General features: G+C 38.5%; 1 protein-coding gene across 1 annotated transcript in view; it reads left to right on the top strand.

Annotated features, from left to right (window-relative positions):
• Window positions 1-23,840, top strand: part of LOC111347581 (protein sidekick-2-like) — a 94,914-nt gene extending 71,074 nt beyond the window's left edge. Inside the window, exons 5-25 of the mRNA XM_088737658.1 lie at window positions 1-23; window positions 5,803-6,117; window positions 6,770-7,066; window positions 7,279-7,578; window positions 7,918-8,217; window positions 8,563-8,862; window positions 9,895-10,191; window positions 10,959-11,267; window positions 12,361-12,657; window positions 13,166-13,474; window positions 14,567-14,863; window positions 15,377-15,501; window positions 15,965-16,280; window positions 16,712-16,822; window positions 17,575-17,762; window positions 18,542-18,664; window positions 18,979-19,046; window positions 20,525-20,584; window positions 20,732-20,890; window positions 21,215-21,314; window positions 22,662-23,840. The exon at window positions 1-23 is cut by the window's left edge and continues 298 nt beyond it. Coding sequence (XP_088593784.1) covers window positions 1-23; window positions 5,803-6,117; window positions 6,770-7,066; window positions 7,279-7,578; window positions 7,918-8,217; window positions 8,563-8,862; window positions 9,895-10,191; window positions 10,959-11,267; window positions 12,361-12,657; window positions 13,166-13,474; window positions 14,567-14,863; window positions 15,377-15,501; window positions 15,965-16,280; window positions 16,712-16,822; window positions 17,575-17,762; window positions 18,542-18,664; window positions 18,979-19,046; window positions 20,525-20,584; window positions 20,732-20,890; window positions 21,215-21,314; window positions 22,662-22,742 — 4,375 coding nt within the window. The 3' untranslated portion in view covers window positions 22,743-23,840. The remainder of the gene's footprint in view (window positions 24-5,802; window positions 6,118-6,769; window positions 7,067-7,278; window positions 7,579-7,917; window positions 8,218-8,562; window positions 8,863-9,894; window positions 10,192-10,958; window positions 11,268-12,360; window positions 12,658-13,165; window positions 13,475-14,566; window positions 14,864-15,376; window positions 15,502-15,964; window positions 16,281-16,711; window positions 16,823-17,574; window positions 17,763-18,541; window positions 18,665-18,978; window positions 19,047-20,524; window positions 20,585-20,731; window positions 20,891-21,214; window positions 21,315-22,661) is intronic.

Below are 23,840 nucleotides of genomic sequence, written 5' to 3' on the forward strand. Positions count from 1 at the left end.
GACTGTTACTACAAATGAAGAAGGTCCTTAAGTTCATTGTTCAAAGTTGTTGTATTTTTTTTTTTTATTTGGTTTGTTCCTTATTGGTAATTATCTGACTCATTGATTGAAATGAAAGAGAGGCTATGAGGGAAAAATTCAAAATTAACAATTATTAAAAGTTCCTACCCACGTTCAAGTTGACTCCTGCAGCAAGTTTTAAACCATTTGGGAAAGGATCTCCAACTTACAGAGCAGACTAAGAATATAAAGTACTTACGATATTCTTGTTTGCTTAGTAAGCAATTATTTGTTGAGGTTTGGCATGATATCAAGAATGATCAAAACTGACAAGTTTGTCATCCGCCTAAGCTAAAGGCTAACTGAAGGTATCTATCACAGACATCAGGTTTTGATTAATGATATCATGCGAAAACTGAATTCGATATTTTTTACTATGTTTTATCATACATTTTGTAAACAATTTGCTAAAAGGAGACACACTTCTCTGAGTTTGCAAAAGTTTGAGAACGCTATACAGAGAAGGGGCTTGGAAACTAGTCAGGGCCCAGTTGTTCAAAAGACAGATTAAACTAAAGCCCCGGTCAAACGGCGCATGATAGTCGATGATAGTTGATGATAGTCGATGATAGTTGATGATAGTCGATGATAGTTAATGATAGTCGATGACAGTTGATGATAGTCGATGATAGTTGAAGCGCGTGCTTCCGTTTGACCACCAACTATCATGCACTATCATCAGCTATCACCAACTATCATTCAGTTTGAGCTTGTTCAAATTCTTCATGATAGTCGATGATAGTTTTTCTCGTTTGACCACGCGTTTGATAGTTCATGATAGTTTTTGGTCAGCTGTTTTCCCCGAAAATCGGCGGACTCGTTTAAAATGGTCGCCAAAAGCTCCTCGCGAAGCTCAGCTTTAGCTTCACAAATTCGGTTTTTATACCCAAGATAATAATAATGAGAAAGAAAATATTGAAAACCAAGAATCTGGAGAAAGCGTCAACTCGCAGGAATTCGAAGAGACGCCGCCGAAAAAAACAGCGTTTCACTAAACGTTGAACGGCGAGATGGAGTAATGACCTGATATTACGATTTATCATCTACGGGTTTATGTCGAATAAATTTGATGGCCTGCTCCCAGTTGGCTTGTTAGCTCAATTGGTAGAGCGCTGCACTAGTATCGCAGAGGTCAGTTGTTCGAATCCCGTACAGGCCTGAAATTTTTTTCAGGTCTGATTTTCACTATTGCTCAAATAGTGCTTTACTGCGAAGGATCGTGCACATATACGTTTCATAACCGCAGTTCATACATATGTTTCATATGTTTGTTGTTGTTTAATTAGTATACACTAAAACAGTGGATAGCGTTGAAGGCGCGATCTGATTGGCTAGTCAAACTCCGAATATCCTTTGCTATTTACCTCTGAGCAACTCGGGGAAAAATGGCGTCCCAGTTTGCATCCATCACAAGCAAAGAAATCACTCAAATTAACGACGCAGTCCATGAAAACGCAAAGAAAGCGATTAAATTTGGTTTGGCCGTGTTTAAAGGTAATGGTGTAAGTTTTTAACCCAGAGTTTATCGATAAAAACCAACTTGAGAAAGATTTTGTTTACAAATGCAAATTAATCTTGCGTAACCTCCCTTGTTCACTTCCGCGCGTGAAAATGTTGGAATCGTTGCTGGAATGTATGAATTAAAATCAATTTCTGGTGGTGTATATTATCTCACTGATTTAGTATATACTAAAACAACTATCACGAATTTTTTTGGCCGTTTGACCATGTGAATGATAGTTGATGATAGTTTGAAGAGAATCAACTATCATCCACTATCATGCGCCGTTTGACCAAGGCTAACCTCTGGTTAGGCCTAACCGGAGGTTAAATTTCCTAACCGTGAGTTTATTATCTATTATTTATTGTAAGCGCATTGAGATTCTTAAATGCGTATTAAGAACGTTCATTATTATTATTATTATTATTAACTCGCTGTTAAAATTGCGATGTTCGAAGCGTGGTTAGAGGACAGGTTAGCTAACCTCTAGTTACCTTAAGCGCGTTTAACCCGCGGTTAGCATCCCATAATAAATTATTCGTACAATGTTGCCATGGTGACCAAGTTGGGAGCTCTGCAAAATGGCTTCCTTAGCTATCTCACGCATAGCTCGAAAACAAAATTTTAGCGCTTCAAAAATTGCCGTTTTGACAGAAAAAGTCGAAGAAAACCTTTAGCTTAAAGCAAGTTTACAAACTACGTCACCAATCAGAGAAAAATGAAATGTGGAAAAAAATCGCCGATGCTGTAAACGCTGTTGGTGCGGCAATGCGGACAACAGCCGAAGTTCGCCTATAACTTGTAGGAAACTTCCACTGGCGTAAAACCTGAGAGGAATTAGAACTTGATGGAGCGGCGGTAAGGCGTGATTCCGTCGAGTGTTGCAACTGATATCACCGGCAACAAGATAGGTAATAAATAAAATAGACTCTCGTCGAAAGCGGTAAAGAGCACGCAGCTCTTCGTCTGTGAAATCGTCGATTTCACACTTAGTTCAGGCTCTAAATCTCCTTTCTCGCCGTCGCCTTCTGCGTAAATCGCAAAACAACAAGTCCGCCATTTTACTTTTTATTCCTGATTTAACCGGAGGTTAACAATTTAACCCTGCTCGCACCGTGGGTTAAATTTAACCCTCGTTTAACCCGGGGTTAGTGTTAACCTTCCGTTGAACCACGCAACTAACCTCCTCTTAAGATTTAACCCAGGGTTAGGCCGATTTAACCCTAGGTTTAGACTGAACTCTCTTTTGAACAACGGGCCCAGACTTTTAACTTGACATGGTATAGCGTAATGTTATGTTAACCAAGCGTGAGGTCAAGATGGCTGGATATTTCCCGAGTTCTTGTTTGCTTTTTTGTGGACGGAGACGAAGTCGAAGTCCATAAAAATGCGAAAAAAAGAACGAAGCGAGTATCTAGCCATCTTGACCGAACAAGCTTGGTTAAGAAAGGATTTATTTTATTGCAACAAGATTTCGCTTTAGTAAGAATTAAGAATGACTTGTTTACTTCGACAGCCGAAAAGAAAGCCAACTGTGTTTGTAGCACAACAAACTCAAGGAGTCATTTCTTTTTTCTTTGTTTTGACTATCTTCTGCCGCTTTTTGCCTTTTCAAGACCGAAATTGTCCAAGAATTACGAACGTAGTACTTAATCGATTTATTTATTAGTCTCAGACCCCTCTTATGTTCGTAACAGTGGTGTCATTAATTTTCCAATTAGTGACCACCTTCCAGTTTACGTTGTGTTGAAACTGAAATCTCCCAAGATCTTTCCTCGTTATATAACACTGCGCAGCTATAAGAACTATGATCCCGAGAATTTCACCTTCGACTTGGCGTCTCATTCTGACTCCTTACTTTCAGTGTTTGCTGCACCTGATGTAAACAGCAAGTTATACATTTTTAATAACGCTTTTCGCCAAGTACTTGATGCACACGATCCGATAAAGACAGTCAAGATCCGCAGCCGCCCATGCCCATTTCTCACCGAAGAGATCAAGGATCATATGAAAATAAGAAACCGTCTTCATCGTCGCTTTCTCTTAACGCGCAATGAATTCGGCTCGGCAGAATACAAAACCTCCCGCAATATTGTGAAAAAAACTCTCTTTGAAGCTGAAAAACATCATACATATCAAGAAGTCCAAAACAATATGAATAATTCGAGATCCCTTTGGAAGTGATCAACAACATCATTCCATCGAAAACACAAGAGAAACTTGTCTATTCTAAACACCTCAAGATCGTGGCAAATGAGTTTAATTCATATCGTGGCAAATGAGTTTAATTCATATTTTTCATCCGCAGGAAGTCGCACGGCTGAAGCTGTTGCAAAGCTAGCATTAGGAAATAATATCATCCCTTCAAACTCATTTATACCAGATCTTATATCATCTTCCGATGATTGCTTCGAGTTCACTCCCGTGAGCATCGAAAATGCGAGGCGTGTCATCTTGTCCTTACCATTAAACAGAGCACCAGGACCCGACAAAACCAAAGCTAGAGTTTTCAAAGACGCTCTACAAGTAATACTCGGGCCTATTACTGAGATAGTCAACTGCTCACTCGGTACCTCTACCTTTCCATCAGAATGGAAGATCGCTGAGGTCATCCCACTCCTAAAAGAGGGAGACCACGAAAAACCTTTGAACGATCGGCCATTGTCGCTACTTAATGTTATGTCTAACATTTGTGGGAAAATTGCTCTAAAACAATTTATCACCTACCAAACGTCACGTAACCGTTTGTCATTCCATCAAAGCGGCAATGAGTTATTCCATTCAACTGAGACCTTGAATATTTATAGTACCGATCTAATTTTAGAGGCGATGGACAAAAAGGAAATCAGTGCATCAGTCTTACTCGACCTCTCAAAAGCTTTCGACAGTATTTGCCATCATAAGTTACTCCAGAAACTCTCCACTGTAGGTGCCTCACCCACCGTAGTTCAGTGGTTCCGTAGCTACCTTTCAGATCGGATCCAATCAGTGCGTATAGATTGTGTGTTATCAGATCCATTACCAATCACACGCGGAGTCCTTTGAATATATCAACAAAGTTGAAATGGTAAATTGGCCACCGTTACGATTATAAAAGCTGACGTTTCGAGCGTTAGCCCTTCGTCGGAGCGAATGAGTCCCACGGAGTCCCCCAGGGAGCGATTCTTTCGCCGCTGCTCTTCTGTATTTATTTAAATAATCTGCCAAACGCTACTCAATTCTGCCGGCTCGAGTCATGTTAGACGAAGACCTGAGAAACGTTACATCTGTAAAGGCCTTTAAGAAAGTCCTGAAACTTGCCATGAATGAATGATCGAGTGACAGAATTTAGAATTTAACAATAGCTTGTCAGATATAGTTAGCTTTCATATTTGTAAATAGGTACTGAAAAACCTTTTTTTGGGAGTATTTATCATTAAAGTTTAAGTTTAAAGTTTATTTCATGCTCGGGATCAATGCGGCAATCCTGGGTGGGCAAGATGGGCCTACCATGCCCGCTCGGGCAGCCAATCAGAACACAAAATTCGCTTTATCTTGCCCACGGACGCTGCAAGCGATGTAATAAATATATCTTATTAGACGTTTTGTTGTGTAGTATCGCTGAGTAAAAATACTCAGCGATACTACACAACAAAACGTCTAATAAGTTATTTATTATCCAACACGCCAAACTGTTATTTCAGTGCGGGCGAATTTCGCGGATGTTTATTTACGGGGAGTGCGTGAAAGAAGTATGCGAAGCGGAACGGAATTGGCGCGTTGTTGTGCTGCTGCTTCTATTTTCTTCAATAAATGAAGAAATTTTGTGGTCGTCAAGCTGTTTTTCTTCGTTCGATTCATCTAATGAACTTGGATCTATATTTGCCAGCCATTCTGACTCTTCGTCGTCGGAAATATGATTCAAATTGTCCGCCACTTTCTCTTTTCGTAACTACAATCGAATTCTTCGCTTGCGCGATGGGAGAAGACCTGTTTAGCCGGTACTACAATAGACGAGTACAAATATCGCGTGATATTTGTACTCGTCTATGGCGTTATTTGTACTCGTCTAGGTGTAGTTGGATAATAAAACCTAATACCTGCTACAGATATTGAGTTGCCATGTCGAGTTCACGCGCTGCTCTATCTTGACTGAATGCTCCTCACGAAACAGGGTTTTCATGGTTAGTCTAACGTATAACAATAACATCCTTTTACATAAAAGATTGCCTGACAACGTTGCATTTTGCTTTTACCTTTAGAACCCAGTGACTCGCCAAAAAGTGTCCAAGCTATTGTTAAAAATTCCACAAGCGTCTCTGTGAGCTGGGCTGCTGTCGCTAAGCAACATCGTAATGGAATTATCAAAGGATACAAAGTAATTTATCAAGCGTTACCAGATGGGGACAACGTCACAAGTTTCATCAACATCTCTTTTGAGGATCAAGAAAAGGAAGACGATGTAATTTTAGGTGATCTGATCAAGTTTACAAACTACAGCATCAGAGTGTTAGCATTCACTGTTGTTGGAGATGGTCCATCAAGTGAAGTCAAAATCGTTCAAACACAACAAGACGGTGAGTTAAATTCCAGTTGCAATATATTTATGCAATTCTCGATGTAATTGGTCGTAAATATTCCGACACTGTAAAGTTACAGTGCTTCCATGGAAACCGATACAGCCTATTAAATTTTAAGCTGACTGGCAATGTTTGCGACTTTTAGTACTGTCGTTTTCTTGCTGGTATTAGTAGTCTTAAGTTAATACTAAAACTGGTTATCGTCTAAGGCGCGCTCTGATTGGCCACAGAAACTCCGAATATCTTTGCTGTTCACCCAGGAGCAACTCGCACGGGATTTGCGCTCAAAATTGTAGTAATTATTGCAGGAACAGATGGGTTAAAATCATCTTTTTTTAAATTTTTGGCTTATCTTACTCTTCTAGTTTTTCTAGTGTTTTCTGTTCGGTCGAAAAGCAATGCCACTGCTACTGCACATTTAATTACCCAAATCCCTTTGCTCTCTCAAAGATTATAAGAGGAAATCCATATCCTTAAATAGTATTTTGATTTGAGGGCTCAGTTTATGATAGTACTCTTTTGTTTAGATAAAGTTGTAGAGGGTATTTTCTATAATTTTTTGGAGCTCGTTCCTTTTTTCTCGCTTAATCGTTTAATTTTGAAATTTTAAACAACGCAATAGATGAATTTATATTTTTCTCTATTTAAGAACCTACTGCTCCCCCTTCCAATGTGGAAGGACAAAGTCTCAGCTCCAAAAGCATCTCAGTTACATGGGATGAAGTTCCACAAGCTGACCAGAATGGTATCATCACGAGTTACAATATTAGCTATCACTCACTGATGGAGAATCACAGGAACAGTACAGCAGTGGATTATCCAGGTCGTCAAGTAAATCTAACTGGTCTCAAGGAGTTTGTCAACTACAGCATCACAGTATTTGCATCGACGAAAATTGAAGACGGACCAGCCAGTGATCCTGTTTATGTCAAAACGGCTGAGGACAGTAAGTGTTTCCTTTTTGTTATTGGACTTTTGTTATTGAATTTAATTGTAGAGACCTGTAGTCTGACCAACTCCTTTTTGAAAAACTTTGGGAAGATCAACTTGAACACGCGAGCCGCCGAGAGATCTGTAAGCCATGAAAAAACAAATATTGATGCTAACAAAATAACGTTTGAGATATCTTAAGGCCTGTTTTATGAACTTTCCTTTCAGAACCTTCTGCTGCTCCTTTAAATGTGAGAGGACATAACACCAGCTCAACCAGTATCTTACTAGAGTGGGACGATGTTGCAGCTTTTGATCAGAATGGTATCATCACGCGTTACACCATTTTTTACCGCTCACAAACAGAGGGTGACAACGGAAGTGCTCAAGCAGGCCCCGATAACCGTCAAAAGGAATTAACAGATCTTAGAAAGTATGTCAATTACAACATCACAATACGTGCGTCGACTTCGAAAGGCGATGGACCAGACAGTAGCCCTGCTATTGTTGTTAGAAGAGACCAGGATAGTAAGTACTGTTCTTTGACAGACTCTGTTGTCAACGTTTGAAGCTGATGTTTGTGTTCACTTTCCAGCTGAATGTTTTTAATGATGAATTGTTTTTTTAGGGTGTGTGGTAATACTGCTTTATTTTGTCCCAGTTTTTATGTGTCCAATTACCAGCTTTTCTTCCTTCAGCGATTTGTTTTTTTTTTTACTCAAAATAAGGATAGGATTAGCGACTTGATAGTTAAGAATAAAGGCTCCCGTGCGAGTCCCGTTCATCCTTCGGTACAATAACTTTGTTGTAGTGTGTGTAACTTCAGATATATTTTAAGGCCTTTTCCGTGACCTTTTTATTTTTCAGAACCTACTGCTGCTCCTTCAAATGTTAGAGGACGTAACACAAGCTCAACCAGTATCTTAGTAGAGTGGGATGATGTTCCAGCTTTTGAACAGAATGGTATAATCACGGGTTACACCATTTTTTACCGCTCACAAACAGAGGGTCACGACGGAAGTGCTCAGGCTGGCCCCGATAACCGTCAAAAGAAATTAACAGATCTTAGAAAGTATGTCAATTACAACATCACAATACGTGCGTCGACTTCGAAAGGCGATGGACCAGAGAGTAGCCCTGCTATTGTTGTTAGAACAGACCAGGATAGTAAGTACTGTTCTTTGACAGACTCTGTTGTTCACGTTTGAAACTGATGTTTGTGTTCACCTTCCAGCTGAATGTTTTTAAAGATGAAATCGTTTTTTTAGGGTGTGTGGTAATACTGCTATCTTTTGTCCCGGTTTTTATGAGTACAACTACCAGCTTTTCTTCTTTCCGCGATTTGTTGTTTATTTTTTACTCAAAATAAGGATAGGATTAGCGACTTGATAGTCAAGAAGAAAGGCTCCCGTGTGAGTCCCGGTCATCCTTCGGTACAATAATTTTGTTGTAGTGTGTGTAACTTCAGATATATTTTAATGCCTTTTCCGTGAACTTTTTTTTTTTTTTCAGAACCTACTGCTGCTCCTTCAAATGTTAGAGGACGTAACACAAGTTCAACCAGCATCTTAGTAGAGTGGGATGATGTTCCAGCTTTTGAACAGAATGGTATCATCACGGGTTACACCATTATTTACCGCTCACAAACAGAGGGTGACAACGGAAGTGATCAGGCTGGCCCCGATAACCGTCAAAAGGAATTAACAGATCTTAGAGAGTATGTCAATTACAACATCACAATACGTGCGTCGACTTCGAAAGGCGATGGACCAGAGAGTAGCCCTGCTATTGTTGCTAGAACAGACCAGGATAGTAAGTACTGTTCTTTGACAGACTCCGTTGTCTACGTTTGAAACTGATGTTTGTGTTGACTTTCCAGCTGAATGTTTTTAAAGATGAAATCGTTTTTTTAGGGTGTGTGGCAATACTGCTACTGATGACCATGAAAAACTCCTTTTTTCTTTTGTCAGCCGATGAGAAAGCAACACTACACGAAAAAAATATTTCAGAGCTTTTGTAAAGTAAATGATAAATAACTGATAAACTCCTTTAAGTTGAGTTTAAAAATATTAAAAAAGTAGGTGTTACGTTATCAAGTTAGTTATCTTACTTTTGGATCGGCTCTTTTTTGCTCTAAATTGCATCCTTTTTTCAGCCAGGAGAAAGCAACACTACAAATAAACAAGTCAACGATTTTAAAAGGGGTGTTAAAAAGTGGAAATTGATCATGATGTCGTGCAATTTAGTTCCGAATTCATACTTTTTATTTCAAATCAAACTCTCCCTGCCCTCGTTTGATTTGGAAATCGCACATATGATTTCGAGCCAAATTACATTCGCTTCCTTTAGTTACCATTATTATTTCCAAACAAACAGTCCGAGTCCTATCATGCTTTTTAGTCAAGTCATTTTCTTTAATGTGACTGACGACCAGTAAAAATTCCGTCTTTTGAAAACTCTTTATCTCAGTATAAATTTACCAAATTCAACTCCTGTTGAGTTAACGTTACAAAAAATAGTAAATAGATATTAAACTAAATTTTTATTACAGGCGTTTTTCACTTAGATTACCTTCTAGCTTTCAGATAGGCTACCTTTTGCTCTAAATTGCATCTTTTCCCTGGCTAATGAAAAAGCAACACTACAAAAAAACAAACTAAAAAACAATCAGATTTAAAGGCGCGTTAAAAGTAACCAACCAAGTTGCAAAAAAATGAAAGACAAAGAAGCCAATTTGAGGAAGTGTAGTTTCTAATGCTTTCACAACAGTTTGTTACTGTTATTATTATTATTTTAATTTCTTCTGAAATAAATGAACGCCTGTTTCTTGAACTTTCCTTTAAGAACCTTCTGCTGCTCCTTTAAATGTGAGAGGACATAACACCAGCTCAACCAGCATCTTGGTAGAGTGGGGTAAAGTTCCAGCATTTGATCAGAATGGTACTGTCACAGGTTACATCATTACTTACCGATCACAAACAGAGGGTCACGCTGGAAGTGCTATAGCTAGCGCCAATGATATTCAAAAGGAATTAACAGGTCTTAGAGAGTACGTCGATTACGATATCACAGTACTTGCGTGGACTTCGAAAGGTGGTGGACTAGAAAGTAGCCCAATTGTTGTTAGAACAGACCAGGATAGTAAGTACTGTTTTGATATTCTCTTTTTTGTTACCACTACTTTTCCCAAGGTGCCGACAAAGAGATTTTGACAAACAATCAATAACTTTTCTCTTTGGTAATTCGAGGGTGTCATTGTTAGTGTAATTAGCTGCTAGCCAGGAGAAATTTTTTTTTTTATTTAACTCTTGACCTTAGTCTGAATTTAAAAACTTAAAATCCTGTAATCTTCTCTTAAATTACTCATCTCGCTTTCAAAAAGTGATGTTTTCATGTTTCATTTTGTGAGCTCGAATTTGGTCGCTTTTGGACCGTCTGATCTCCATTAAGTAATTCATTTATTTATTTAAATGTGGTTTAAATAAATAAGCTGATTTGAAGCGTAAATTAGTTTACTTTTTATTAAAGTAACTTGTAAATATGATAGTCTTACTAATGACCTGAGAAACAAATCGAGCCAAGAGTAAGTAATCCATACAGTAAATCTTATTGCATGATTTCTCTGTGGTCCACCTTTTTCAAGAGCAAAGTTATGTTTTGTGCATCGTAAAATTTACAACTTTGTTAATTGAAATCTGTGTGAATCCTCGCTCTCCGTTTTCGTCTGTTTCTTTGTTTTTCATTCTTGCTCTTGTGGTGTTTTTCTAAAGCGGATAATGACTATTTAAAAGTTTCCATTTATTTGCTTTTACGGGTGCAACTCCATGACTCAGAAAACGACCCTAAATATCTCGGCGCAATGCCACGAACGTGGTGAAGATATAACATACTATGCCATTGATTTACAGAACCCAGCGGTGCACCTCAGAATTTAAGTCTTGTCAATACGACTTCAACAAGTATATTAGTCCTGTGGGATGAGGTTTTGTCTGCTGAACAGAATGGAATTATTGTCAGTTACAACGTCAGCTATCGGGCAATCCTTGAAAATGGATCTGTTGGGGCTATCATGTATGAGTTAGTTGATGCTCCTAAAATGTACGTGAGCCTGACCGGTCTAACAAAGGATATGCATTACAGTATCAGCGTGTTGGCATCCACAATCAAAGGTGACGGGATTTACAGCAACCCAAAGACGTTTACAACAAACGAAGACAGTAAGTCCTGATTTTCAACTATGCGACCTTTTAAAGTAAACTCATCACAAATACCATGTTCTACTCATTAACTGAATGGGAGGCTGGACTGGAAAATATTTTGCTCGAGATCATGACGTACCGACTAAGCGCTGCGCGGTCCGTGCCTCATAAACGAAAGCCAAATATTTTCTTATCCAACCCCACCTAACTCAGTCAACGAACATTTTATCATATTACCTCTGACTAAGTTTTAAACAATTCTAAAAAGGTTGTTTTAATAGACTGACGCGCGCGGGAAAACCACAAAAAAGTGCCATTACAATGACTCGACTCACAGCAAGAAACTCGCATTGTCTCTTTTTTTGTTTACTACCGTCACTCATTTTTTGTAACAACAGCGAACAGTGTCACCGTACAAGCGCACTAGGGACGGACGGCTTTTTCCGGACCGGTTCACGTTAACCTGTCCGGCCCTACACACGTCAGCTTTCACTATGGTTCTTTATTTGACTGCGCAAGCGGGGCTGGACGGCTGATATGATAATTTGTATTACTGACTACAAGGTGGGGCAACATTAACCAGATCGCGTCGGGTCCTCGTAAACACTATTTCTGTTCTGTTTTCATAATCGACCTAAGTAAATCAGCCTCAACATACGAATCTATTTCCAGTGAATTTCAATTTCGAAGGTCAAGTGGCAATGAAAGTAATGCTAAAGACAAAATCACTAAGAATACAGTAACAGAGCAATTTGGTGATGTTCAGTCAAATTCTGTTTGTCTGTTTTCTATGAAGTTGCCGCCTCTCAATGTCCCAAAGTTACTGACAATATTTGGCGAGTACTAATACTAAGTGAACACAGTCAACTTTTAGGCTTTCCTTCAATCCTCCACTCAACTAACTTCAACCCTCTAATCCAGGGTTCTAATGAATTTATCTGCCCGTTTTTATATATATTTTTTGTCTAGCTCTTATCATTCTACAGATTGGCGTTTTTGTAGAGTTCGGACTGGACGAGAGAGCATGCCTACTCGTTTTATTTCTATTCGCTGCATTCGCTTTAATTGAAAAGTTTGAAAATGGTTTTCCTTATTTCTCCTCTTCACCAAGGGCCAAGTGGTCCTCCGCAGATGGTACAAGGTCAGTTCACCAGTTCAACCAGCATCCAAGTTACATGGAATGATGTGCGAGAAGACCAGCAACATGGTGACATCATTGGCTATACTGTCAAGTTCAAAAAGTTAATGGATGTAGATGCTCCTTACAAAAAAACAGTAGTGACCTCAAAATTTGCTGAATTGAAGAAGCTTGAAAAGTACACAGTCTACCAAATTGAGGTCCTAGCTACTACCAGAATTGGAAATGGGCCACTAAGTAAACCCATCGAAATAAGAACAGACGAGGACAGTGAGTAAAAATAATTTTCACTGCTTTTTTCCCCCTACCCCCCCTTTCTCTCCCCTCCAATCCCTTTGGTAGGCATACAGAATTATGTACTGAAATTTAGAATACTGGACAAAAAGAGGTTGATCTGCACTTGTAAGTATGATAGTCTTAATAATGACCCGAGAAACAAATCGAGCCAAGAGTAAGTAATCCATACAGTAAATCTTATTACACGATTTCTCTGTGGTCCACCTTTTTCAAGAGCAAAGTTATGTTTTCTGCATCGTAAAATTTACAACTTTGTTAATTGAAATCCGTGTGAATCCTCGCTCTCCCTTTTCGTCTATGTTTCTTTGTTGTTCATTCTTGCTCTTGTGGTGTTTTTCTAAAGCGGATAATGATTATTTAAAAGTTTCCATTTATTTACTTTTACGAGTGCAACTCCATGACTCAGAAAACGACCCTAAATATCTCGGCGCAATGCCACTAACGTGGTGAAGATATAACATACTATGCCATTGATTTACAGAACCGAGCGGTGTACCTCAGAATTTAAGTGTTGTCAATACGACTTCAACAAGCATATTAGTCATGTGGGATGAGGTTTTGTCTGCTGAACAGAATGGAATTATTGTCAGTTACAACGTCCGCTATCGGGCAATCCTTGAAAATGGATCTGGTGGGGCTATCATGTATGAGTTAGTTAATGTTCCTAAACTGTACGTGAACCTGACCGGTCTAACAAAGGATATGCGTTACAGTATCAGCGTGTTGGCATCCACAATCAAAGGTGACGGGATTTACAGCAACCCACAGACCTTTAGAACAAACGAAGACAGTAAGTCCTGATTTTCAACTATGCGACCTTTTAAAGTAAACTCATCACAAATACCATGTTCTACTCATTAACTGAATGGGAGGCTGGACTGGAAAACATTTTGCTCGAGATCATGACGTACCGACTAAGCGCTGCGCGGTCCGTGCCTCATAAACGAAAGCCAAATATTTTCTTATCCAACCCCACCTAACTCAGTCAACGAACATTTCATCAAATGACCTCTTACTAAGTTTAAAGAATTCTAAAAAGGTTGTTTTAATAGACTGACATGCGCGGGAAAACCACAAAAAAGTGCCAATACAATGACTCGAGTCAGAGCAAGAAACTCGCATTGTCTCTTTTTTTGTTTACTACCGTCACTCATTTTTTGTAACAACAGCGAACAGTGTCACTGTACAAGCGCACTAGGGACGGACGGCTTTTTTCGGATCGGTTCACGCTAACTTGTCTGGCCCTGCACACGTCAGCTTTCACTATGGTTTTTTATTTGACTGCGCAAGCGGGGCTGGACGGCTTATATGATAATTTGTGTTACTGACTACAAGTTGCGGCAACATTAACCAGATCGCGTCGGGTCCTTGTAAAGACTATTTCTGTTCTGTTTTGATAATCGACTTAAGTAAATCAGCCTCAGCATACGAATCTATTGCCAGTGAATTTCAATTTCGAAGGTCAAGTGGCAATGAAAGTAATGCTAAAGACAAAATCACTAAGAATGCAGTAACAGAGCAATTTGTTGATGTTCAGTCAAATTCTGTTTGTCTGTTTTCTATGAAGTTGCCGCCTCTCAATGTCCCAAAGTTACTGACAATATTTGGCGAGTACTAATACTAAGTGAACACAGTCAACTTTTAGGCTTTCCTTCAATCCTCCACTCAACTAACTTCAACCCTCTAATCCAGGGTTCTAATGAATTTATCTGCCCGTTTTTATATATATTTTTTGTCTAGCTCTTATCATTCTACAGATTGGCGTTTTTGTAGAGTTCGGACTGGACGAGAGAGCATGCCTACTTGTTTTATTTCTATTCGCTGCATTCGCTTTAATTGAAATGTTTGAAAATGGTTTTCCTTATTTCTCCTCTTCACCAAGGGCCAAGTGGTCCTCCGCAGATGGTACAAGGTCAGTTCACCAGTTCAACCAGCATCCAAGTTACATGGAATGATGTGCGAGAAGACCAGCAACATGGTGACATCATTGGCTATACTGTCAAGTTCAAAAAGTTAATGGATGTAGATGCTCCTTACAAAAAAACAGTAGTGACCTCAAAATTTGCTGAATTGAAGAAGCTTGAAAAGTACACAGTCTACCAAATTGAGGTCCTAGCTACTACCAGAATTGGAAATGGGCCACCAAGTAAACCCATCGAAATAAGAACAGACGAGGACAGTGAGTAAAAATAATTTTGATTGTTTTTTTCCCCTACCCCCCCCCCCCCTTTCCCTCCCCTCCAATCCCTTTGGTAGACAGACAGAATTATGTACTGAAATTTAGAATACTGTACAAGAAGAGGTTGATCTGCACTTGTAAGTATGATAGTCTTAATAATGACCTGAGAAACAAATCGAGCCAAGAGTAATTAATCCATACAGTAAATCTTATTGCATGATTTCTCTGTGGTCCACCTTTTTCAAGAGCAAAGTTATGTCTTGTGCATCGTAAAATTTACAACTTTGTTAATTGAAATCCGTGTGAATCCTCGCTCTCCGTTTTCGTCTATGTTTCTTTGTTGTTCATTCTTGCTCTTGTGGTGTTTTTCTAAAGCGGATAACGATTATTTAAAAGTTTCCATTTATTTACTTTTACGAGTGCAACTCCATGACTCAGAAAACGACCCTAAATATCTCGGCGCAATGTTACTAACGTGGTGAAGATATAACATACTATGCCATTGATTTACAGAACCCAGCGGTGCAATCCAGTTTATCTGGGGATCGGTTGGTGCCTTTGCAGTACTCGTTTGTGTTGTGTTAATCACAATTGCTATCAAACGAATCAGGAGAAAGAGGAACGACTCTTTGGTTATGGTATGATACAATTAGCATAATAAGATAATTAGAGTTATCATAATTAGTATTATGATGTTTGTGTGTTTAGCCTATTCCAATGGATGAAAATAACGATAAATTTGCTTTAAGGGAGGGAAACTGTATAACTACTACAATGAGTGTTGCATTTCCATGTTGACGCAATATGCTTGGAGGAGATATACTTTGATTGTGTCCGTTGTTTCCAGGCACGTATTTATCGTTTCGCCGGCATAAACCTGTAGCTTCTGCAATACGTTCTTGTCAACAAAAATGTCTGCCAAAGCACTTTTGCCCATTTTTAATTTGATTGTCATGATCGATAACGTCATCAGATGTGGAAAAAATGTTACTGGTCACAGGTTAACCAGATTTAACGTAGGCTTTTCATGCTTTCATTTCATTCAGAATATAGCAGCATCAACCTTTGGGCTTCAAACTGCTTCTTTTTGTTTCTTTATAGGAGAGAAACAACGAGAATAATACTTCCATGCTAGAAATTACACCGGGCATCATGAATCAGCTGAGAGATCATAGCCAGCAGATCCCTATAGAAGCGCCAGCAGAAGTGCTAAACTCAGGGGCAGAAGAGGTTGTGGTTGTTGACAATGAGACATATCTAGATCAAATGGAAATTGACAGAAACTGGGAAATTCCTCGAGAAAGACTGGAAATTTTAGAAACGAAACTTGGTGGAGGAGAGTTCGGAGTCGTTAAGAAGGGAAACTATTTGAGAAGAGATGGGAACAAATTACCCGTCGCTGTTAAAATGTTAAAAGGTTAGATACAGTCAGACGCTGTTTCTATTCATAAAGTCATTTGGATCTGGTTGTTCTAAAGGTGTCACGCTATCCACTAGACAAATCTCAGTACTTTGCACAGCGCGGTAAGTTTTGTCAACCATTATCCACTGGATAGCAATTTATCTATTTGATAGCGTTATCCACCCTTTGGACAGCTGTGCCCAGATGGCTAGAGAAGCCTTCCAAAATAAAATTACATTATTACCCAGATCTCCCCTAATCTGTCCTTCAAATCATTCGTAATAGTATTGTTAAGGTGGCCAAGACAAAAGAGAAAATAACCGGGCTGGTTTCTGAGCACTTTGAAATTGTTCCGATTTGCCCAACCTTTTTCGCTATTCGCATTTTACCTCCCTATTCGAAAATCGAGTTTACCTTTGTTTAACAGTTTCTGCCTTTATTTCTAGATACCAATGACCAAAAGCAGCGCATGGCTCTAATCCAGGAGTTAGAGATGCTTAAGAAAGTAGGACGCCACAAAAATATTGTGAGCTTAGTTGGAGCATGCTCATTTGAAGGTACATCGAAGTAGATAAAGCTTTATAATCAGGAGAGTATTGGTTTGTTTCTCTTTAGCCAAGGAAGTGGTTTCTTATGTCAACGAAGCGTCCAACTCGGCAGTAAAATCATGTGGTACAAGAGATCTGCTTTAAGTTATAAGAAAATAATTGATAGAGCATAAGAATTAATTTCCTTCTATTACGTAGCAGGAGTGAATGATTTTTTAGCAAGAAAAAATAAATACTTAAAAAAAAATCAACCTATGAAAAACCTGGTAGTCTTTTGGTGAAATATTCAACATGTTCGCATAAGCTGAAAGTGAAATTTGTCAAATGTAACCAACATGTTACATCGCCTTTCCATCGCAAACTCTTCTCTCTCTTAAAATATAAACTTCCAGGTGATACAGCAGTTTCTAATTGACTGTCGTAAACCCAAAACCAGAATAATAAAATCAGCCAATCAAAGCAAAATTTGTTGTCATCATCAGCCAATCAGGACTCAAAGTAAAAGCAGGTAATTCCCAAAAGAGCGGGGAAAATCTGGGCAAACCAATTCACAATTGGTTTTTGTTTGGCATCTCATTAGTTTAGTTTTCTAAACCGATCAGAGACCGAAGGATAACAAAACCAAAGCAATCCCGTATCACTTTCAACACCTAATCGGAATGTATCCTATTTTGAGGTATGTTTTTTAACAAACACCGCGGGAATTGACAACTCTTAAGCTCTCCCATCACTGTTTCATGTCACATACTTTTGTCTTCTAGAACCCCTATGTGTGATTATTGAGTTCGTACCAGATGGAAGTCTGGATCGGATATTGCTTGAGAGCCGTATTCCTGCTCGCACAGAGGATGCAAATTATGCAAACCTTTGGTCTAGACTGTCCGAGAGAGATTTGCTAAGAATCGCCAAAGATGTCGCAAATGGAATGCAACACCTTGAAAGCAAGCTGGTTAGTTTTGGATGTACGCTTGTTTTTTTTTGACTTGCCCACCTTAAATATAGTGTGCGTTCTTTGTATTTTATGAATCTTGAAAGTGGATTGTCCAATAATTATATTTAAAACCATTTTGCATTTCGGAAAATTAATGATAATCATTTCATATTGTTTTTAAAATAATTCTCGAACATGAGTGGTTGTCACCAACCTGATTTCAGCACCAGGTAAGCGTCATGCTTATAATTGGACAGTGTAATATAACAGTGTAAGCGTCGTGTTCTTGCGTTGTTTCCGGGCATTTCGCCGAGTTAACTGTTGTTGTTGTTATTTTCAATGAAACATTTAACCGATAGCTCGTTCGTCCTTCAACTTTTGTCATAGTTTTGATTAATTGCTAATAAGACTTCCTCTCATCAAATTCGGTCTATAATCCTACTCGTAATCAACAAAATCGGGCTCCCGTTTCGCAGTCGTCCGATTTTGTTTATCACTCGTACGATTACAGACAGGACTGGACCGTCCTTTTTGTAATTACAAATCGGCAATGCTCAGGACATCATCGCTCTCTGATGAACACTATGCGAGAAGGAAGCTCTTCGTCCATCGTGTATAAATTCTGGTGAGAAAATGTGATGATAATCAGTCTAAAAGATAAGGAGACATTCATGTCAGATTAAAAAAAATCAAATCATTTTTGAAATGAAATATTTTGGGGAGTAGCACAAAGTATTATGTTGCCACCTGAGTTACACTTTCACTAACACACTAACGTCATTTTGCTATTACGTTAGTGTGTTCACAGAGACCTGGCCGCTCGAAACATTTTGATCGGTAAAGGACTGGTCGCCAAGGTAGCAGATTTTGGATTGTCACGTGACATTTCAAAGAACGGAGAGTATATCAAATGCACAGGGGTACAAAAATGTCATTTTATTTTCGTCAGTAGGCTATGGGGGTAGGATTTGGTTGTGTCACGATACTTATCCCTCCCCCCCTCCGTAACACTCTGTGATAGTCTCATGATCCCTCTCATTAACAGTTAATTGGCAGTCATTGTTCTTTAGCTCCTCCTCCCTTATACTTCCTTCTACTCTTTTGGCGATGACAGGTACCCCTACGATTACCCCTGAGAAACAATGTGCGCCCCAAAATCCTCCCTTTTTCCCTGGGTTTAAGTTAAAGTCTCACTGAGAATGCTGTGCTCTTTGCTGATTTTACAAAATCACAGGGTAGAGTTCCATGGCTGTGGATGTCAATGGAAAGTCTCAGGGGAATCAACACCACGATGTCTGATGTGTGAGTAATTTTCTAAATTTTCGATAGGGTTTTTCTGGCTTAACTTAGTGTGCCACTGCTTGAATAAATTTTGTCGCGTTCCCAATGGCGCAGACACGTGGTGTTGTGCACCGGAGTTCGCCAGGTTAACCACAGTGATGAACTTTAGACAAGTAGCAGCATCAAACTCTTTATTCACTTAAGCTGACAGTCTTTGTACAGCACAAGCGCTAAAAACTATAAAACGGGTAAATGAAAGTTCGATGTAAAGAAAACGGAAAGGCTACGAATAAACGAATAGGGCGAAACTAGAAATGATAAAAATGAGGAATATTACAAGCGTAACTTATATCGGATCTTAACTCCGAGGTAGAGAACTCCTAAACTCCTAGCTTTAGGTAAAAACTCCTAAACTCCGTTTGGCTCCGAAATGGTTTCGCTACAACGACTCCTCGCAACTGAACTACATGCTAATAGTAGAGGAACTTAGTTGTTACACTTTGACGAAGGGGAAGTAGAAATGAATAATGCTTTGTGTAGCTAGCTTTGGGCGGATATTCGCTAGTCAAGGAATGGAAATCAAACAAAGCGCGCTAACAAATTTAATAAACAGTAATTGAAAGTTTCTTAGTGTCTTTGGGCTAAAAACGGAAGAGTTACGTAAGTAAAGGATCAGAGTTCATATCTGTAAACATGACAACTTTTCTAGAATTTACTACAAATTATCATCTTTGTTTTGAAATTAAGACATGATCTTTATGTTGATATAACAAATTTACAGTATACATTTTTCTTAGAAACCTTATAGAGGCAATTTCAGTAATTTAAGTTTTTGTTAAAAAAATCCCGTATGGTCTGGTGGTGATTATGAATTTAGACCTATTATTATTATTATGGCAGTTATACAGATCTGGATGCCAGATTTAAAAAAAAAAAACACAAACAAATTAAAAACAAAAACAAAAAACACTAAAGCTAGGCAGCAAACCGTAGCTAACTCTGTGTATAAATTTACAGAAAATATACTATTTAAAATGTCATGCATAAATCAACTTCAAATTCTATAAATAGGTTAAAAGAAAATCGTATAAATAAATAAACAAAACCCTAAAATTTCCTAATGTTGCGAGTATATTGTTCAGCTCAAGACCTTGAAAGATCTCGCACTCTCTACTTTGCTCTGCTCCTAGCAAATCCCTAACACTACTCTTCAGCTCCTTGGAGTAGCCCCCAAAACATGGATTATAACGTTTACTTATTATTATTATTCACTTATTATTATTATTATTATTATTATTATTATTATTATTATGCGGCAGTATATACATCTGGATGCCTAGAATAAAAACAAAACCATAGCTGTGCCTGCGCGATAAGCCGTGGCCAGCCACAGCGTCGACTAGGATATGTATATACAATTAAAAATATAAATGAGCAAAATATTATCATTACGATGTTAGAATTTAACCTAAATTCCCTATGTTTTGAATCATTTATAGCTGGTCTTTCGGTGTCGTCCTGTGGGAAATCGTCACCCTCGGTGAGTTTCCGAGAAAAAGGTACACATTTCGCGCCATAGTACTTATAAAGCACACTTCATTTCATTTTATCTGAAAATGTAATATATTTTATCTATTATATGATTATCAAAATATCTTTACATTAATTAAGGTCTGCATTTTCAGAGTGTTCGGTTTTTTTCTTAGGAGTACACGTTTGAAAACTGTGGAGCTTTATTTTATTTGTGATGAAATTTCCGCTGTAGGTAAGCGACCTTATGCTGGAGTTACAGGCATTGTGGAACTTTACACCATGTTACAGGATGGTTTTAGACTCGAGAAACCACCGCATTGCTCTAAAATATTGTAAGTGATATACAAAACTAAATTGCAGAGCTAAAAAAACCTGCGAGGTTTTAGCTCTGGGTGTGGTGTTTGTTAATGAGAGAGGCTTTACTAGTTTACGAAACTTTTTTCCTGTATTTGACCGAGGCTTCACATATATTTTCATTTCTATAAACCACAGGTACTAAATATAAAGGTACGAAACGGAAATAGCCAATATACATGGATCCGCTAATCATATGCACGATGTGTCTGTCTCTTTTTCACATTACAAACTGCACTGCAGTGAAAGTGAAAAAACTCCTCGTCCTCTCTCATTCTTGATTCATTCTTGATTCATTTTAGGTATGACATTATGCTTCAGTGCTGGCAAGAGACTCCGAAGGATCGTCCAACTTTTAAAGATCTTCATTCAAAATTGTACTCGATCTTGTGCGAGCCCGCGGTATGGATATGTTGAAAGATTATATAACCTAAGTTACTCACGCTACACTCCCGTTCACATATTCTGGGACACTTGCAGCTTCCCCTTGTTCCTCTCAGGGGGGACCTTAAGCAAACCACTACGACGACGGCAACGAGGACATGGTAAAACAAAAGATTTAATGGGCAGAACAATAGCTCAGCACGTGCGTTTTAAAACTTTGTACATTTCAGCCGTCCTCTACAAAACAACAACGTGAAATAACCAAAATTGGCGTCGTCTGCAAATGGAAACTGCGACAGCAAATTATTTTAATTTCCATTTGGAACTCAAAGATGCTTAGATAAGTGGTGCTGAGATTGAGATGTGGCGCCGTAAGAGACGGTAAACATATGCAGCTATTTTCGACATTTTAACTTGAAATTTAGCGGATAAATCAATTTTTTAATCGACGTCGTCCGCGGCGTTGCCGTCCTGACTACTTAAGGTCCCTAATTTTTGGGAGGGGGGGAGGACGGGGAAGGGAGTCGACAAAGAAATTTGTTATTCCCGGCGGATAATTAATCTTTATAAGACACTAAACGGGCCGGGGTAAGAAGGTTTTCTGCATTAATACGCCAACTAGCAAACAAGCCAAAAACAATATGGCTTTATGAATGACCTGCAGGTTTTGCAAAATAAGGCCGCGAAAATCGCATCAAACAGGCCACTTTATTCGTCAGCTATCGATGCCCTCGTAACTCTAAAGCTGCTCAACTTTGAAGGACGTAGATTCTATTATCGCTATATTTATATATATATTTATAAGTGTATTAATGGCCTCATGGATCACTCAATGGAGCTACTAGCAAACAGAGACGTTCATAATTATAACACACAAGAAATAGAAATATGCTTAGACTACCTCTCGCAACCAAAACTTGGGGTGAACAGAGGGTGTGTTATCACTCTCTAAAAGATTGGAACAACCTAGATAAAGCATTAGAAATGTACCTGACTTTGTAAATTCTAAGCATAGCATTTTTAGTGGCTTTTTTGTTCATTCTTCTTATATTTCGACTGTAGCTTTTTATAAATTTTTAATTTAGTTTTTATATTAATTTTTTAATTCTCGGTATCTCATTTTTGCTGTATATAGTCTGATTTGCCACCTTTAGTCTAAGTTTGGACCTTTCTGAAAACCACAGTGATGTGATGAAAGTTTCCTAATAACAGATTATAAGAGGATTTGATTTCGATTTTACGAGCTTTCCGATCTAACCCCAAGCGAAATTTTAGCAGGTTACATATAGGCTTTCCATTTTTTCGGGAATATTTCTGTGATGAGCTTACGTGTAATTTACTTATTTACTCACATTCTTTCTACAGGTCAGTTATGTCAATATTACACACTTTCAAGAACAGATAAATGAAATGGGTCAAACGGACACCCTAAACTGTTTTATCTGACTCCATCAAAGACTTTGGAGACGCGGCTACCCGAACGTTAGCTTGGTAGATCGCTAACAGAACGGCCCAAGCGCCTTGATTAGGGCACGTTGTCATTTTGCGGACAAGATACAGCAAACCGTGAATGGATATGCGATATAAGCTATGGTAGAGTAGCTAGCATCTCAACCAAGGTGATGGTCCCCTCATCCTACGGATACCTTGATAGGCCTTTTATCGGTATAGATGCAGATATTTTTCCTAGTAAAATAGACTTTTGAAAGTTGTAATCCCTGCTTATCAATATAACTAGTTGAAATGACTTGTTTTGTTTTCAAAGTCAAGTTGACTAGAATGGAAAATGGCCATCGCCTCGCGCTACTCTTATGCTTCTTTCGTGCTTAGCAACCTCCCGCGTGCACCATAACTCAATAGTGTACGCTGTGGTGTTTACCATTTGTTAAATATATATCTTTTTTAATCAATGAAGACACTATACGTATCATAAATATATTTTATCATTATAGATGTTCAGATGAATTCCGTAGGTTACTGAACACAGCCCTTAATCTTAGCGCTGTCTCGAACTTGACCTTATAAATCGTTCTTGCAGAATTAAATATGGCATGCTTTAGCCAGTAGGAGCTGGAATTCAGTATTTAACGTCAATGGATACTGAATATTTCAAACTTGCGAAGTTCTCCCTCATGTATGAGTGCGGACCGCAGGTGTAAACAAAATAAAATAAAGACAATACTTTTTCTTCTTGTAAAATTCTTGTAAAATTGTGAAATACCAGTGGATTTATACTAAATCGGTTAATTAAAATCAGTTCGCGATTGCAATACACGATAACTATAATTTTGGCTTGTCCTCATAAATTATCACGCAATAAATTTTTTGAGCTTGTAATTGTTAACTAGAGACCACAGATAAAATTTGTATGTATCATTCCAGAGTTTCCCGCCAAAATTGTTACAAACTCGTTCCTAGTCTGCGATCAGTAGACAGCTTAAATGTACAGATATCGTGGTAAACAATCTCAAAATGATTGATGTTTAAGTGGGATATTAAAGGAGTAAGGAAAGCATTAAAGCAACGAATAACTTGTCACTTAAA

Source organism: Stylophora pistillata, chromosome 11, assembly GCF_964205215.1.
Source record: "Stylophora pistillata chromosome 11, jaStyPist1.2, whole genome shotgun sequence".
NCBI classification, from domain to species: Eukaryota; Metazoa; Cnidaria; class Anthozoa; order Scleractinia; family Pocilloporidae; genus Stylophora; species Stylophora pistillata.